The 17,806-nt window shown below is 63.3% G+C and overlaps 1 protein-coding gene across 1 annotated transcript; it reads right to left on the bottom strand.

Moving 5' to 3' along the window:
* Positions 1–1,041: 1,041 nt before the first annotated feature.
* Positions 1,042–17,554, bottom strand: ADCY6 (adenylate cyclase 6). The gene is given in 20 exon segments (XM_064734881.1): positions 1,042–1,703; positions 1,787–1,911; positions 2,457–2,661; positions 3,581–3,844; positions 4,472–4,601; positions 5,230–5,259; positions 5,341–5,516; positions 7,237–7,395; positions 7,466–7,615; positions 8,039–8,378; positions 8,470–8,495; positions 8,928–9,056; positions 9,135–9,276; positions 9,365–9,523; positions 10,369–10,496; positions 10,564–10,675; positions 11,620–11,741; positions 11,836–11,985; positions 15,749–16,583; positions 17,414–17,554. Coding segments are annotated over 19 exon segments (3,510 nt in total). The 5' UTR covers position 16,583; positions 17,414–17,554; the 3' UTR covers positions 1,042–1,574.
* Positions 17,555–17,806: the final 252 nt, after the last annotated feature.

The raw sequence follows: 17,806 nt of genomic DNA, 5'->3' as shown, positions 1-17,806 counted from the left end.
CGGCCGCGGGGGGAGCCGTTGGTGGCGCGAGCGTTCCAAAGCAGGGAGGGACGTTAAGGGGGCGGGGCTAAGAGAGGACACGCCTTCCTCGTGGACAGGCCACGCCCCGCCCGCTGAGGGGGCGCCCGCGCTCTCCCCTCACGCCGTGAGGGGCTCCGGTTTCGGCCGGTCACGCACCACGAGGCGGTTCCACCAGCGGCTTCTCACCTCCCCCTTCTACGCACTGACACCCGAGGACTGCCGGGATACCGGTGTATCCAACCCGAGACCCCCGCCTCACCGGGACCTCAGTGTACCCCTCCGGTATGTTTCCCCCCTACTCCCGGGAGCACCGGGAGCCCCACACCCCTCCAAGATCCGGTTTTACCGGGTTCCCGCAGCCCCAACACGTTGCCTTTGCTCCCCCAACCGACTTTCCACCCCCTTTCCCTTACCGGGACGCCCGCGCTTCCCCTCACGCCGTGAGGGGCTCCGGTTTCGGGCGGTCCCGCAACACTCCCGCACCTCGGGGCGGTCCCCGTGGCCCCACCAGCGGCTTCTCACCTCCCCGTTCCACGCACTGACACCCGGTGTGGCACTCCAACCCGAACCCCCCCTCAGTGTACCCCTCCGGTATGTTCCCCTCCCTACTCCCGGGAGCACCGGGAGCCCCACACTCCTCCAAGATCCGGTTTTACCGGGGTCCCGCAGCCTCAAGACGTTGCCTGTACCCCCCCAACCAACTTTTCACCCCCTTTCCTTTACCCAGTGAGACAAGTTCCTTTACTGGGACACCGCCTCTCCTCACACCGGGACTCGGCTGTGTCTCCCTCCGGGACCCCTCCTCACCGGTTCCCGGTGTTTTCCCCCCCTGGGATCCCGAGCCCCCCTCCATACGCCCCACAGGCCAGGCCACAGCTCGTATCCAAAGTGTTTTATATATAATTTATCTGTACACACGAAGGACAAAGTACCTCAGGTCTGCGCTGGGATGAGGGGGCCAGTGCTCCCCCACTCCCCCCCTCCCCGCCCCAAAACTGCTTCCAAAAAAAAATAAAAGAAAGAAAAAAAAAAAAGTCACTTCATTAGGGTTTTTTTTTTTTTGCATTTAAAAGGGGGAGGGTCTTTCCCCCCTCCCCTCCCCGCCACAGCCCCCCAGAAGGAGCTGGGACCCCCGGGGGGTGAGGGGGCTGCGGAGATGCTGGGCCTGCGCCTCCCCACCCCCGCAGGCGGCACTTCAATTTGGCACATGGAGGGGGCTGGGGACCCCCAAAACCCCCTGCAGTCCCTTTTCTGGGGGGGGAGGGGGGCCCATCTCCCCTCTTTGGCACATGGGGGGGTTCAGCAAAGAGATTGGGGGGGTTACCATGACCCCCACCCACAAAAAACACCCCGGTGCAGGGCTGGGAAACACCCCCTAAAACACCCGCGGAGGGAGGGCACAGGGTTACCTCCCCACACCCCCCAACCACCTCCTTGTGTCCATTTCTCCCTTTTTTTTTTTTTTAATATATTTGGGGATTTTTTTTCCTTTTTTTGTTTTTTTTTTGCCTGGGGGAGTCCCCAGCATGAGGGGACACCACGGGGACCCCCCCCTAACTGCCCCCAGGGCCCGCATTGAGGAAGTAGGTGGTCATCTCCCCCTTGCCCTTGACCTTGACCAGCCCCCGGCACTCCAACACGTAGCCCTTGGCCGCCAGCACCTGGTACAGGTCTGTTGTCACCTGGAGAGGGGGACACAGGGGTAAGGGGGGGGATTTGGGGGTCTCTGGGCAGGTGTCCTGTGTCCCTCCCAGCCCTGACTGACCTGGATACGGTCGGGGACCCCGGTGCTGTCCATGCGGCTCGAGACGTTGACGGTGTTGCCCCAAATGTCATATTGGGGTTTGCGAGCCCCGATGACCCCTGCGACCACTGGGCCCATGTTCAGGCCTGGGGGGAGACAGGGTTGAGAGTCAGGGAAAACCCAAATACTCGGGGAAGAGAGGGGAAAAAAGGAGTGAGGGACGAAAAGAAGGGGTAGGGGGTGAGATTGGAAAAGGAGAGAGTGACAGGGAGAAGAGGAATGTGGAGGGGAAAAAGGGGATGTGAGGGGGAGAGGGGAAAATTGGGTGGGGAAAGGGGGAAAGCGAGATTGGTAAAGAAGGGGTGAGGGGAAAGGGAAGGTGGGAAAGAAAGGGTGAGGAAAGTGGAGTGGGGAAAGGGGTGAAAGGGAAGAGAGGTAAAATAAAGACAGGAGAAGAGAAAAGGGGGGAGTGGGAAAAAGGGGTGAAAAAGGAAGGGGGAGAAAATGGGGTATAAAAGGAAAAGGGGTGTGAGGAAAATGGGGTATGAAAGGGAAAAAGAAAAGGTGATTGGGAAAGGGAGGGGATGAGAGAGGAAAAAGGGGTGCAAAAGCCACCAGCACAAAGCCATAAACAACAGTGTGGGATGGCTGGAGGTGCAGAGGGGCGTGCAAGGGGCGTGCAAGGGCTCACCAATCTTCATCTGGAAGTTGTTGAAGGAGTGCTCGTTGATGTACTTCATCTGCTCCATGAGGTGCATGGCGTAGTCGGCCAGCGCCGCGATGTGGCTCCGGCCCTCGCGGTCGTACGTGGCCGCGTTGAGCCCCGAGGCCGCCATGTAGGTGCTGCCAATGGTCTTGATCTTCTCCAGCTGCCGGTACTTCTGCTCGCTGATGATCTGGGGGGACGGGCTGGGCTCACCCCCACAGCACCTCGACAGGGTGATGGGTACCCCAAATCCTGCACGCCCTCCTGTGGCTCTGTGAGTGCTGTTCATGGCTTTTCCAGCACCTCCTGCACTGTGGCTCCAGCAAAGCTGCTCCACAGCCTCTCCAGCACCCCATGACCACATCCCCTGCACCCCAACCTCCTCCATGGCATTCCACAACCCCTCCAGCACCCCATGACCACATCCCCTGCACCCCAACCTTCTCCATGGTGCTCCACAATCTCTCCCCCACCCCCTACACACCATCTCCTGCACCCTGTCACAAACATGGTGCTCTGCAGGCTCTCCATATCTTGTGCATCCCATCTTGCACCTCATTCATGGTGCTCCACAGCTTCTCCAGCACCCCATGACCACATCCCCTGCACCCCAACCTCCTCCATGGTTCTCCACAACCTCTCCACTACCCCCTGCATCCTGTCTCAAATATGGTGTTCTGCAGGCTCTCCATATCTTGTGCATCCCATCTTGCACCTCATCCATGGTGCTCCACAGCCTCTTCTGCAATCTGTGGCTGTTAAAACTCCTGCACCCCAACCTCATCCATGGTGCTCCACAGCTTCTCCAGCACCCTGTGCCCACCATCTCCTGCACCCTGTCCCCAAACCTGGTGTTCCACAGCCTCTCCACCACCCCATCTTCCTGCACCTCATCCTTGTGCACTCCATCCACGCTGCTCCACAGCTTCTCCAGCACACCCTGCACCCACTCCTGTGGCTCCATGAAAGCTGCTCCATGGCTTCTCCAGGGATGAAGTACATCCTGTACCTCATCCTCACTGCTCCACAGCCTCTCCAGCACCCCATGAACCCCATTTTGCACCCCATCCCTGTGCCCTTCACCCCCATGCACCCCCTCGCCCCAGCACCTCATCGAAGTCGGCGATGATCTCGTTGAGCAGCCGCAGACACTCCACCCCCTCGTTGTTGGCCTCCAGCTCCACGTAGAACTCGGAGAAGTTGCTGATGGAGGCGAACATGACGGCCACGCACTCGCAGGACTGGTAGTAGAGCTCGTCGTTGCGCCGCTCCCGGGCCAGAAAGTGCGCGGCCACGTCCTTGGGCAGGATGTTGTGCAGCAGCCGCCGGTTGTAGGCCTGGAGCTCCTCCATCTCCTCCTTCTCACCCGTTGCCTGTGGGCACAGAGCCAGGTGGGAGCTGCCACAGGAGCCCCACAGCCCCCCTGGCATCAGGGTGTGGAGAGGGGGTTGGTTCCAGCCCCATGGTCACTCCACTCCTGGGGTGCTACAGGAAAAGGGTTGATCCCAGCCCCATGGTCACCCCAGTGTGGGGTGCAGGAAAAGGGTTGGTACCAGCCCTATGGTCACTCCACTCTTGGGGTTGCTCCCAGCCCCATGGTCACCCCAGTCCTGGGGTGCAGGGAAAGGGTTGGTCCCAGCCCCATGGTCACCCCAATTCTGGGGTTGGTCCCAGCCCCATGGTCACCCCAGTCCTGGGGTGCAGGGAAAGAGCTGGTCCCAGCCCCATGGTCACCCCAATTCTGGGGTGTGGAAAGGGGGTTGATCCCAGCCCCATGGTCACCCCAGTGTGGGGTGCAGGAAAAGGGTTGGTACCAGCCCCATGGTCACTCCACTCTTGGGGTGCAGTGCTGGGTTTGGTCCCAGCCCCATGGTCACCCCAGTCCAGGGGTTGCTCCCAGCCCCATGGTCACCCCAGCCCTGGGGTGCAGGGAGGGGGTCAGTCCCAGTCTCAGGATGCAGGAAAAGGGTCATTGCCAGCCCCCCACACCTTGCTCCTACCTGGAGCTTCCAGAGGAAGTCGAGGCGGGCGGTGGACTCGACCTGCTGCGCGTGCAGGTACAGCGCGAGGGCAAACACGGCCAGGACCACGGGGGTCACGTAGCGCAGGGCCACCTTCCCCTCTGCCGGGCTGCAGGACCCCCAGGAGCCCTGAGGTGGGCTGGGGGGTCTGTCCCTGCCCACCCAGAGATCCCAAACTGCACCCAGACCCCAAACGTGCCCACCCACCCATTCCATGGACAACAAATCTGCACTCAGATCCCCAAGTTCCCACTCACCCACACAGGAGAACCCCAAAGATTCACCCACTCATCCAAGAGACCCCAAACATGTACTCAGACCCCAAAGATCCACCCACCCCTTCCAGGGATGCCAAATCTGCATTCAGAGCCCAAAGTTCCCACTCACCCAACCCCAAACATGCACCTGACCCCAAAGATCCACCCACCCACTCCATGGACACCAAATCTGTGCTCAGACCCCAAAGTTCCCACTCACCCAACCCCAAACCAGCACCCAGACCACCCCCTTCAGGCACCCCAAGGCTGCATCCAAGATCCCAAACATTCACCTTCCCATCTCATGGACCCTAAATCTGCATGGTAGACCCCAAAGACCCACTCACCCACCCAAAGGAGCCCCAGATTTGCACCCAGACCCCAAAGCTGAACCCACACCAGAGACCCCAAGGCTGTACCCAGACCCCCAAGGGACCCTCCTGCTTCTGCCCACCCCACTGGCTCCAGTTTCCCACTCACCACTCTCCCTGGGTCATGTTGAAGGGCGGCCTGTGGGGACAGGAGCCAGGTGTCAGTGGGGTGGGGACACAGCCCCAGTGTGGGGACCCCTGGGGGACTGGGGACACTCACAGGGCGTTGGCCAGGACCAGCAGGTCGGCATTGTCAAAGAGAGCTGCGTGAGGCCCCTCCACCAGCAGCAGGAACGTGGCCTCGATGGCCACCATGAGCAGCAGCTTCCCGATGCTGCTGATGTGCAGGAAGACGGAGCAGGCCAGCAGGCTGAGCACCACGCTGTAGCTGAAGTACTGGGGGGCACATGGTGGGATGCAGCAGCACCCCAAAACCACCACATGGCACCCAGGAACACCAGATGGTACCCAGGAACACCAGATGGTACCCTGGGATCTTTGCAGCACCCAGGAACCAAGGTTGGTTCACAGGAACAAAGACTGGCATTCCAGGAAAACCCTAGGAACTCTGGAGAGCACCCCTGGAATGCTGGATGGCACCCTGGCAACCCCTGGAGCACCCTGGGAATACTGGCAGGCACTTCTGGAAATCCCTGATGGCACCCCAGAAACCTCTACAGCACACTGGGAGCCCCAGATGGCACCCCAGGAACCAAGACTGGCATTCCAGGAACCCCTGGAGCACCTCTGGAATGCTGGATGGCACCCTGGGAACCCCGGCAGCACCCTGGGAATAACTGGCAGACACCCCTGAGAATACTCCAGGTATTCCTGGGAATCCCTGATGGCACCCCAGTAACCTCTGCAGCACACTGGGAGCCCCACGTGGCACCCCAGGAACCCCAGATGGCACCCCAGGAACCCCAGATGGCACCCCAGGATGGGGAACCTCGGACCCATGGGAACTCTGCAGCACCCCAGTAACCCTTGCAGCACACTGGGAACCCCACATGGCATCCCTGGAAACACCAGCCAGCACCACAGAACTCCTGAAACACCCCAAGAACCCCAGATGGCACCCAGAAACCATGGATGGTACCCCAGGAACCCTGAATGGCACCTTGGGGACCCCAGGAACTCCTGCAGCACCCCAGGGACCCCAGGCAGCATCCCAGGAACCCCTGAAGCACCCTGGGGACACTGGATGGCACCCTTGGGAACCCTGCAGCACCCCTGAACTCCTGCAGCACCCCAGGAATGCCAGCACCTCCCCACGCCCACAGGGACCTTGCACCCCTGGGGACACTGTGCCAGCACCCAGCAACCTCAAGGGCTCAGTGCCAGCACCCACTGAGGACCTTGGACCTGAGCAACCTGTCCCAGCACCCCGTGTGTGTGGGCACCCTGTGCTGGCACCCTGCACCCATGGAGACCCAGTGCCACCACCCTGGGGGACACTGAACCCTCTGGGACCCTGTGCCAGCATCCTTGGGGACACAGTGCCTGCAGGGACCCCGTTCCAGCACCCTGCGTTCTCAGGGACCCTGTGCCAGCATGTTTGGTGGCACTGCACCCATGGGGACCCCACACCAGCACCCTTGGGGACACAGTGCCTGCAGGGACCCCATTCCAGCACCCTGCGTCCTCAAGGACCCTGTGCCAGCGTTTTTGGGGACACTGCACCCATGGGGACCCAGTGCCAGCGCTCTGGGGGACACGGAACCCTCCGGGACCCTGTGCCAACATCCTTGGGGACACAGTGCCTACAGAGACCCTGTGCCAGCATCCTGCATCGTTAGAGACCCTGTACCAGCGCTTTTGGGGACACTACACCCATGGGGACCCCACACGAGCACCCTTGGGGACACAGTGCCTGCAGGGACCCCATTCCAGCACCCCGAGTTCTCAGGGACCCCGTGCCAGCATGTTTGAGGACACTGCACCCATGGGCACCCAGTGCCAGCACTCTGGGGGACACGGAACCCTCTGGGACCCTGTGCCAGCACCCTTGGGGACACTGCACACATGGGGACCCTCTGCCAGCACCCAGGGAGGACTTGGCACCAGCAGGGCCCCCTGTGGGAGCCATGCCCTGTGCCAGGCAGTGCCCACTCACCTCGGGGAAGTCACAGGCCAGCCCATCCCCGTGGCAGGAGCCCATGGCAGTGCCCAGGGAGAAGTTGAGGGCACGGAGCTGGCACGGCCCCACGGAGCCGGGGGTGACGTTGAGCTCACGGGCAGCACAGTCCCGCAGGGCCACGCGGCTGCAGGAGAACTGGGGGGGCAGAAGGGTGAGCTGGTGCCCCACAGCCCCCCAAAACCCCCCCAGACCCCCGGGACCCTACCATGTTGACGAAGGCAGCGATGAAGACGAGGAGGATGGTGAAGACGGCGATGCCGGTGCTGCGGGCACGGGACTGGACGATGCCACGGGAGAGCTGCTGCAGGGCGGTGGGGAAGAGCTGGGGGGGCACCAAGGGGCCTGTCAGGCACGGCTGAGCCCCCCAGAACCTCCGGGGGACCCCAGGAGAAGAGTGGAGGTGGGACTGAGGGGACACCAGGGAATGGGGGGAACCTGGGGGACAGGATGGAGGGAAATGGGGGGACCCCAAGGGATACAGATGAAGGGGGACTGGGATAGAGGGGGACAGGGGCAACCCCAAAGGATGGGATAGAGGGGAATGGGGAACCCCAGGGGATGCAAGAAATGGGATGGAGGGAAATGGGGGGACCCCAGAGGGTGGAGAAAAGGGGGACAAGGACACCCTGGGGCATGGGATGGATGGGGACTCCAGGGATGCAGGGAATGGGATGTAGGGAGGGGACCCCAGAGGATGGGAGGGGACAGGGAGGAACCCCAGAAGATGGAATGGTGGGGGATGAGAGGACCCCAGAGGATGGGAGGGGACAGGGGGGACCCCAGGGGATGGAATGGAGGGAATGAGGCTGAGAAGGTGGAGGAGGAACCACGAAACCAGCACAGAGAAGACCCCAAGGGATGGAGGAGAGAAGGGAGGACAAAGATGCTGATGGGATCAGGGCAGAGGGGACTTCAAGACACAGACAGAACAGTGGGTCCAGAACAAAGGGAACAGAGAGGGCCCCCCAACCTTCTTCTCCAGCTCGGGGGTCTGGAAGGTGAGCAGGAACTTCTTGACGTGGTCCTTGCGGAGCTGGTCGATGCTGCGGGCGTCGATGGCCCGGCTCAGGAACTCGTCCACCTCATCCTCAGGGTTCAGCGCCTCCTGGGCACCACGGCTGGGAAATGGCGGGGTCAGGACCCTCCCAGCTCTGCCCCAGGGAGGGGCTGGGCACAACCCCCCCAGCAGCCCAGCATGGGAACACTCACTTGTCCTTGCTGGAGTCATCGATGCCCTGGGAGACACAAGGGAGGTGTCAGAGACACTGGCACGGATGGGGGCAACCCTCACGAGTGACAAGGACATGGGACATCCCCCAGGGTCACCCAGGATGGGGGACAGAGTTCCAGGGGTAAATGGGGCAGGAGAAGTCCCCAGTGGTTTTTGGCAAGGACAAGAGGGTCCCAGGGCTCTGCAAAGGGAGGAAGGAGGGGATGTCTAACACCCCTGAGGATGCCCAGGACTGGTGAGAACAAGGAGGATCTCCAAGGTCTGCTGAGCACCAGGGGCCACCCAGGAACTCCCTGAGGCCTGCAGGCAGCAGAGGAAGCCACGAGGGCTGCGGGCAGGGCTGGGGAAGCCACCGACAGCCCCGGAAGGGCAGCGAGGGGCTGATAGCACCGTGCTGAGGGTCCCCCATGCCAACGCCCTGCCCGGGGCTGCTCACCATCTGCCGGAAGGCCTTGGAGTCCTTGGTGCGGGAGAAGGAGCGCTCGGGCACCCAGCGTGGCACCAGCCCCTCGGTGGAGTTGGCGCGAGTGCGCTGCAGCTTGGCCAGGATGGCTTTCTCCTCCTTCTGCAGGGTGACACGGCCATGAGGGGGTGACCCCAGCTTTCCCAACCCCCGCTGCCCCCTCAGAGCACCCCAACTGACGCGTTTCTGGCTGCAGCCCACGATGAGGAAGGTCTCGATGTTGTGCTCCTTGAGGTAAGCGTTGCGCTCGCCCCCGTGGCCCGGCTCCACCTCATAGTCCCCGTTCAGGTACTGCAGCGTGGCCCAGGTGATGTGGATCCGCCTGGGGGTGAGGAGGATGAAGATGCTGAGCCCTCCCTGCCCAGCACCCCCTGCCCAGCCCCCAGCCCAGCCCCCCGTGCCCGGCTCACCCGGCTTTGCCGCCCGCTTCCATGTGGTTGGCCAGGGTGACATCGTTGGACCAGACGTCGAACTGCCACTTGCGCAGCCCCAGCACGCCGCAGTGAACCCGCCCGCTGTGGATGCCCACGCGCATGTTCACGTTCACCCCCGTCACCTCTCGCACCAGCCTGGGGATGGCACCGGCACCGTGTCACCCCCTGGGCACTGCGTGGCACCCCCAGGTGCCTTGGGGCATCCCCAAGCAGCCTTTGGCTTTTCAGGATTGCCAGGCACCACAGCACCCATTGGCACCAGACACCTCATGGTGCACCCAAGCACCCCATGGCACCCTCAAACACCCCATGGCACCCTATGGCACCCTCAAGCACCACATGGCACCCTGCATGGCACCCTCCATGGCCCCGCCAAGCACCCTCTATGGCATCTTCCATGGCATCCTCAAGCACCCCATCGCACTCCCAAGCACCCCATGGCACCCTCCATGGCACCCCAAGCAGCCAATGGCGCCCTCAAACACCCCAGGGTGCCCTATGGCACCTCCAAGCACCCTATGGCATCCTCCATGGCACCCTCTGTGGCACCCCAAGCACCCTATGGCACCCTCAAACACCCCATGGCACCCTCAAACAGCCCATTCCCCCCTCAAGCACCCCATGGTACCCTCTATGGCACCCCGAAGCACCCTATGGCACCCTCAAGCAGCCATGGCACCCTCTATAGCACCCCCAAGCACCCTATGGCACCCTCAAGCACTCCATGGCACCCTCTATAGCACCCCCAAGCACCCTATGGGATGGGCACAGCAGGGTCAGGTGCAGCCCCCCAAGCTGTGGTGGCACTGGGGACATGCCAGCTCAGGGGATGGGCACAGCAGGGTCAGGAGCAGCCCCCCAAGCTGTGGTGGCACTGGGGACATGCCAGCTCAGGGGATGGGCACAGCAGGGTCAGGTGCAGCCCCCCGAGCTGTGCCAGCCCAGGGCACGGGCACAGCCCCCGGCACTGCCCCACTCACGAGATGGCCTCGATCATGTCCACGCCCATCTCCACGCAGCAGTGAGCGTGGTCCCCGCGCGCCTCGGGCAGCCCCGACACGCAGTAGTAGCAGTCCCCCAGGATCTTGATGCGCAGGCAGTGGTTCTCCTGGGGGGCACCAGCACGTTAGGAGGGCTCCAGGAGCCCCCCAAAGTCCCCCAGCCCCTCCACTCACCGCAGCCAGCTTGTCAAAGCGGGCAAAGAGCTCGTTGAGCGTCATCACCAGCTCCTGCGCCGTGCACTGCGAGGCCAGGCTGGTGAAACCCTCAATGTCCGCGAAGAGGATGCTGCCAGGAGGAAGAGCACGGGCTGGGGACGGCCCACACACTGCCCCAGACACCCTCAAGCACCCCATGGCATCCCACACTATGACACCTCAACACCTGGCACCCATGCACAGTACCTATGACACCCAAGCACCCCATGGCACTTCCAAGCACACTATGACACCCTCAAGCACCCATGGCACCTTTATGCACCCTCCATGGCATCCCCAAGCACCCTACGACACCCTCAAGCACCCCATGGCATCCCCAAGCACCCCATGGCATCCCCAAGCACACTATGACACCCTCAAGCACCCCATGGCACCCTCTATGGCACCTCCATGGCACCCCCAAGTACCTTATGACACCCTCAAGCACCCCATGGCACCCTCAAGCACCCCATGGCATCTCCAAGCACACTATGATACCCTCAAGCACCCCATGGCACCCTCTATGGCACCCTGCATGGCATCCCCAAGCACCCCATGGCATCCCCAAGCACCCCATGGCACCCTCTATGGCATCCCCAAGTACCCCACAACACCCTCAAGCACCCCATGGCACCCTTTATGCCACCCTCCATGGCATCCCTGAGCACCCTATGACACCCTCAAGCACCCCATGGCACCCTCTATGCCACCCTCCATGGATCCTTGAGCACCCTACGACCCTCAAGCACCCCATGGCACCCTTTATGCCACCCTCCATGGCATCCCCAAGTACCCTATGACACCCTCAAGCACCCCATGGCACCCTCTATGCCACCCTCCATGGCACCTCCAAGTACCCTATGACATCCTCAAGCACCCCATGGCACCCCAAGCACCCTAGGACACCCTCGAGCACCCCACGGCACCCTCAAGCACCCCATGGCACCTCCAAGCACCCTAGGACACCCTCGAGCACCCCACGGCACCCTGGTGATGCCTCCCCCAAAGCTGTCCCACACCCTGTCCCCACAGTACCTGACGTTGTCGTGCTTCTGGATGTAGATCTTGTGGAACATCATGTCCTCCTTCTTGGTGTTGATGTCCTCCTTCATCTCCATGGCCACGTGCTGCGGCAGCACCGACAGCAGCAGCCGCTCCTGCAGCCACAGCAATGCCACCAGCAGGGTCAGGGGGTGCTGCTGCACCCCCAGCTCAGCACGGGGGACCCCCGGGACCCCCCATCCATCCCACCTGCTGCCGGTTCTCCCTCTGGAGGTGCAGCCGTGCCTGGATGTAGCCTCGGGTCTCCTGGAAGGCCTGGCGCTGCGACACCTCGGCCGGGTAGTGGGTGCAGACCCCCACCACGTTGGTGCACAGGAAGATCAGGGCATTGGCACTGAGCTGGGGGGGGAGGTGGGCTTGGTGAGACCACCGAGGGACCCCCAGGCAGCCAGAGACCACCCAGGGACCCCCAGCCAGAGACCACCCAAGACCCCCAGCCAGCTGTGCCACCCTCCCCTGGAGCACAGAACCAGAGGAGGGAGTGGGTATGGGAACATGGGGACTCCGGGCAGGGGGACAGGGGGGTCCTGGGACACAGGGATAGGGGGACACAGAGGACAGGGACAGGGGGACACAGGGGACAGGGTCAGGGGGATGCAGAGAGCAGGGAGGTCCTGGGGCACAGGGATAGGGGAGACAGGGGACAGGGTCAGGGGGATGTGGGGCACCAAAGGACATGGGAAAACAAGGCAAGGGGGCTGCAGGGACATGAGGGACTTGGGGACACAGGATGGGGGGCAAAGGGACACAGTTGGTGCAGAGGAAGATCAGGGCATTGACGCTGAACTGGGGGGGAGATGGGCTCGGTGAGACCACCCAGGGACCCCCAGGCAGCTCTGGAACCCTCCTCTGCTTCGGTTTGGGGGTGCTGCTAAGGGGAGGAGAGGGGGCTGCAAAGAGAGGGAGGGTGGGGATGGGAACATGGGGACTCAGGGCAGGGGGACAGGGGGGTTTTGGGACACAGGGGACAGGGTCAGGAGGATATGGGGCACCAAAGGACAAGGGAAAACAAGGCAAGGGGGCTGCAGGGACATGAGGGACTTGGGGACACAGGATGGGGGCAAAGGGTTGGTGCAGAGGAAGATCAGGGCATTGGCACTGAGCTGGAAGGGGAGGTGGGCTCCGTGAGACCACCCAAGGACCCCCAGGCAGCTCTGGAACCCTCCTCTGCTTTGGTTTGGGGGTGCTGCTAAGGGGAGGAGAGGGGGCTGCAAAGAGAGGAAGGGTGGGTATGGGAACATGGGGACTCAGGGCAGGGGGACAGGGGGGTTTTGGGACACAGGGGACAGGGTCAGGGGGGTGTGGGGCACCAAAGGACAAGGGAAAACAAGGCAGGGGGGCTGCAGGGACATGAAGGACTGGGGGCTGTGAGAAACCAGGGAAAAGAGGATGCAGGGCCCTGGGGACACAGGATGGGGGCAAAGGGTTGGTGCAGAGGAAGATCAGGGCATTGGCGCTGAGCTGGGAGGGGAGATGGGCTCGGTGAGACCACCCAGGGACCCCCAGCCAGCCAGAGACCACTCAGGGACCCCCAGGCAGCTCTGGCACCCTCCTCTGCAGCACAGAACCTTGGCATTGGTATTGGGAGTGCTGCAAAGAGGAGGGAGTGGGTGTGGGGGCATGGGGACTCCAGGCAGGGGGACAGGGGGGTTTTGGGACACAGGGGACAGGGTCAGGGGGATGTGGGGCACCAAAGGACAAGGGAAAACAAGGCAGGGGGGCTGCAGGGACATGAAGAACTTGGGGCTGTGAGAAACCAGGGAAAAGAGGATGCAGGGCCCCGGGGACACAGGATGAGGGGCAAAGGGGACACGGGGACACAGGGTAGGTGGAGCAAAGGGGACACATGGTAGGGGGATCACAGGGGCCTGAGGACACAGGTTAGGGTGGCAGAGGGGACTTGGGGACACAGAGGACATGCAAAGGGTGAATGTGGAAGGCCTGGAAAGCCAGGGCAGGGGGAGGTGGGGATGTTAAAAGCAGAGCAGGGGGGATCTGAGGATACAGGAGCCGGGGGTGCATGGGAGCCTGGAGCAGGGGGGTCATGGGGACGCCCTCGGGAAGCAGAGGAAGCCAGAAAGCGGCGATGGCTGCGGAGGGAGCTGCGGTTTCCCCCCGTCCCCATCCCCCGGGAGCGGGGCCAGGGCTATTTATAGCGCTCCAGCACACTGGGACACCGAGGAGCAGAGGCCTCACATCCCCTGCCCGGCCCCATCGCACCCCCCGGAGCCGCAGCGCTCCTGCCCCGAAAGGGCGAACCCTCCCCGGGGGCGCTTCCCGTGACCCCGCCGGCCTCGGGTGTCACTGCGCTCCTCGCCCTGTGCCCCGCGGGGACAGCACGAGGCCCCGGCCCCGGCCAGGCAGGGCGAGGGTGACGGGGACGAGCGGCGCTGCTCAAGGAGGGGGAGCTGCTGCGGCTCTCTCTCCCATTCCCATAGTTCCATTTTTGCCTATTTTTTGGGTTTTCCACCCCATTTCTCCCCCTCTATCCCTCGCAGTCTCTCTCTCCCATTCCCATAGTTCCACTTTTGCCCATTTTGGGGTTTTTTCACCCCATTTCTCCCCCTCTATCCCTCGCAGTCTCTCTCTCCCATTCCCATATTTCCATTTTTGCCCATTTTTTTGGGTTTTCCACCCCATTTCTCCCCCCCCATCCCTCGCAGTCTCTCTCTCCCATTGCCATATTTCCATTTTTGCCCATTTTGGGGTTTTTTCACCCCATTTCTCCCCCTGTATCCCTCGCAGTCTCTCTCTCCCATTGCCATATTTCCATTGTTGCCCATTTTTGGGTTTTTTTTACCCCATTTCTCTCCCTCTATCCCTCGCAGTCTCTCTCTCTCATTCCCATATTTCCATTTTTGCCCATTTTTTGGGTTTTCCACCCCATTTCTCCCCCTCTATCCCTCGCAGTCTCTCTCTCCCATTCCCATATTTCCATTTTTGCCCATTTTTGGGGTTTTTCACCCCATTTCTCCCCCTCTATCCTTCGCAGTCTCTCTCTCCCATTCCCATAGTTCCACTTTTGCCCATTTTGGGTTTTTTTCACCCCATTTCTCCCCCTCTATCCCTCGCAGTCTCTCTCTCCCATTCCCATATTTCCATTTTTGCCCATTTTGGGGTTTTTTCACCCCATTTCTCCCCCTCTATCCCTCACAGTCTCTCTCTCCCATTCCCATATTTCAAATTTTGCCCATTTTTGGGGTTTTTTCACCCCATTTCTCCCCCTCTATCCCTCGCAGTCTCTCTCTCCCATTCCCATATTTCCACTTTCGCCCATTTTGGGGTTTTTTCACCCATTTCTCCCCCTCTATCCCTCGCAGTCTCTCTCTCCCATTCCCATATTTCCATTTTTGCCCATTTTGGGTTTTTTTCACCCCATTTCTCCCCCTCTATCCCTCGCAGTCTCTCTCTCCCATTCCCATATTTCCATTTTTGCCCATTTTTTGAGTTTTCCACCTCATTTCTCCCCCTCTATCCCTCGCAGTCTCTCTCCCCCATTCCCATATCTCCCATATTTCCAATTTTCCCCCATTTTTTGCCCATTTTTGGGGTTTTTTCCCATTTCTCCCGCTCCATCCCCCGCAGTCTCTCTCCTCCATTCCCACATTTCCGTTTTTGCCCATTTTTGGGGTTTTTCCCCCATTTCTCCCCCACGCAGAACACACACCCCCAGGGATGGGGGACCCCTCTGCACCCCCTGTGTGAGCAGCGCCCCTCCGGGAGCCCTCAGAGGGGCAGGACAGGGGACATTGGGGACATTGGGGACATTGGCAGTGTCCCAGCCCCTCCGGGTGACGGCCACTCCCCTGCCCCGGTGCCCCGGAGCCGCGTCCCTCCTCGGGGCTTTCCGCCAGCCCCACAACGGGGGCTTTGTGGGTGCAGCCCACAATGGTGGCTCTGTGCCGGCATGAGGAGCCCATCCCGCCCCACAACGAGACCCCAGCATGGAACCTCCCCCAAGAGGCCCCTCCACATCTAGAACTTTCCAGCAAAAAAAAAAATAAAATAAAATAAAAAAATCCCAGATTTGCAGAGCGGGACTCAGGGATGGCAGCAGGGCGGGACCCCGCGGGGCTCAGCCCCTGCCAGGGGTGTCCCTCACCTGTTTCCAGAGGAAAGGGTCGCTGGCATTGCGGTGCCAGGCGATGGCGAGGTGCAGGGCGGACAGCAGGACCCCGGCCAGCACCGCCGCCCTCATCCGCACGGGCAGCAGCGTGTAGGTGATGTAGATGAAGAAAACGCTCCACCAAACCCCCTCGGCAGCGCTTCGGGGAGCCACGGCCACCGTGCCCAGCGCCTGCACCCCGGCCAGCAGCCCCAGCACCACGTAGCTCACCACCCACATGTAGTCCTGGGGGAAAGCGCTGCGGCTGCACAGCACCATGAGGAGCAGGAACAGCGCCGTGGCCCCGGCCAGCGCGGCGGCCGCCGGCACGTGGGGGGCACCGGGCAGGCAGAGGAAGAGCAGCATCACCCCGCAAACCAGCACCAGCACTCCCATCAGCACCGTCAGGCTGCTCTGGTTCATCTGGAAGAAGTAGCGCTGGTAAAGCCGCTCCAGTTTGGCCGACTGGAAGCGTTTGGAGCGGAAAACCTGGAGCAGGCGCCGCCAGCACTCGCCCGCCGACGGCCGCCCGCCGTGTCCCGCCGCCGCCTTGGGCGCCTTGGCCTCGCCGTCCTCCAAGCCCGCATCCACGGATTTGAGTCCCAGCTCGCCCGAGGGCCCCTTCTTGCCGTAGTGATCCTCCTGCCAAGTGCAGCGCAGCCCCCGGGGGGGTCCCGCGCCCCGCTCCATCTCAGGGTCCTGCAGGCAGCTCATGTAGCGGGGGCCGCAGAGGCCGCCCCGGGGCCGCGGGCCCTTCTTGCCGTTGCGCTCCCCCCATGCCGTCTTCCGCTCGTCCACCTTGGGCACCAGGATGCCGCTGAACCACGACATGCTGTGGGCACCGAGGAGGGGTCAGGGCCTGGTCCTCCCACCCCGACACCCCAACAGGAGCCCCGGTGTGCGCGGGGGTGCAAAGCCGTGCGAGGAGTGGAGCGCTCTGATGTCCCCACCACCATCCTGGGGATGCAGAGCCCAAATCCCAGCTCTCCCATGGGCCCCGTGCTGGGTTCCCGGTGCCCCAATGTCCCGGTGCTGGGTGCCCGGTGCACAGCGCTGGGTTCCCGGTGTCGGGTTCCCGTTGTCCCGGTGCCCGGTGCGTGGCCCTGCCGAGGCCGCCCCGAGCCCGCCCTTCCCGGTGCAGCGACCTGCGACAAAGCTGGGACCGACCCGGCCGTCCCGGCCCTGTTTGTCTTGAACGGCGGCCAACGGGTTTTACCGGGCACGGCCGCCCCGGGGCACCGGGAACCAGCCGGGACGTGGCAGCCGGTCCCTGCTCCGGGCGAGCGGCGGCGGAGAACGGCTACCGGGAAGGGCCGGCCCCGGTGGCGGCGGCGGCGGCGGCCGCCTCCCTCCTCCCCTCCCTCCCTCCCTCCCTCCCCGCTCCGGGCACGGGAGCCCCGCCGAGCCCGGCCCGTTCACCGGGACCCACCAGCGCCCTCCGGCCGCCGCACCGGCCGCTCCCGCCGCACCGGACCCCCCCGGGGGCCGCACCGCTCCCGCCGCCCGGGGGCCCAGCCCGGTGTCGCCCCCCCGCCCTAATCCCAGTTCCAGTTCCCAGTCCCGATCGCGGTCCCGGTGCCGATCCCCGCCGCCGCCGCCGCCCCGATCCACCCCCCCCAGCCCCTCCCGCCGCTCCCGGTGCGCCCGGGCGGCCCCGCTCACCTCCGCCTCCGGCGCCGCCGGCCGCGGGGCCCCGCGCCCCGCCACGGCCCCGCCGCCGCCGCCCGCTCCTACACGGCGGCCGCGCCGCGTTCCCGCCGCCCCATCTCGCGCCCAGGCCGGGCCCCCGGTGGCGGCGGTGGCGGCCCCGGTCCCGGTCGCGGCCGCGCAGCCCCGGCCCGCCCCGGCCGGTGCCCGCCCCCCCTCCCCCCCCCCCCGCCCGGATCCGCTCCCGGGCGCTCCCGGCCGGGCGGCCTTAAAGGCGCAGCGGCGGCGGCGGGAACGGCCCGGTACGGCCCGGAGCGGCGGGGGCGGACGCGCACCCCCGGGGCTGCGCACACGCGCACGGACACACGGACACGGACACACGGACACACGGACACGGACACGGACACA

This window comes from Zonotrichia leucophrys, chromosome 29, assembly GCF_028769735.1.
Source record: "Zonotrichia leucophrys gambelii isolate GWCS_2022_RI chromosome 29, RI_Zleu_2.0, whole genome shotgun sequence".
Taxonomy (NCBI): Eukaryota; Metazoa; Chordata; class Aves; order Passeriformes; family Passerellidae; genus Zonotrichia; species Zonotrichia leucophrys.
The sequence above is the reverse complement of the archived record's forward strand: the minus strand, read 5'-3'. Positions and strand labels throughout refer to the sequence as shown.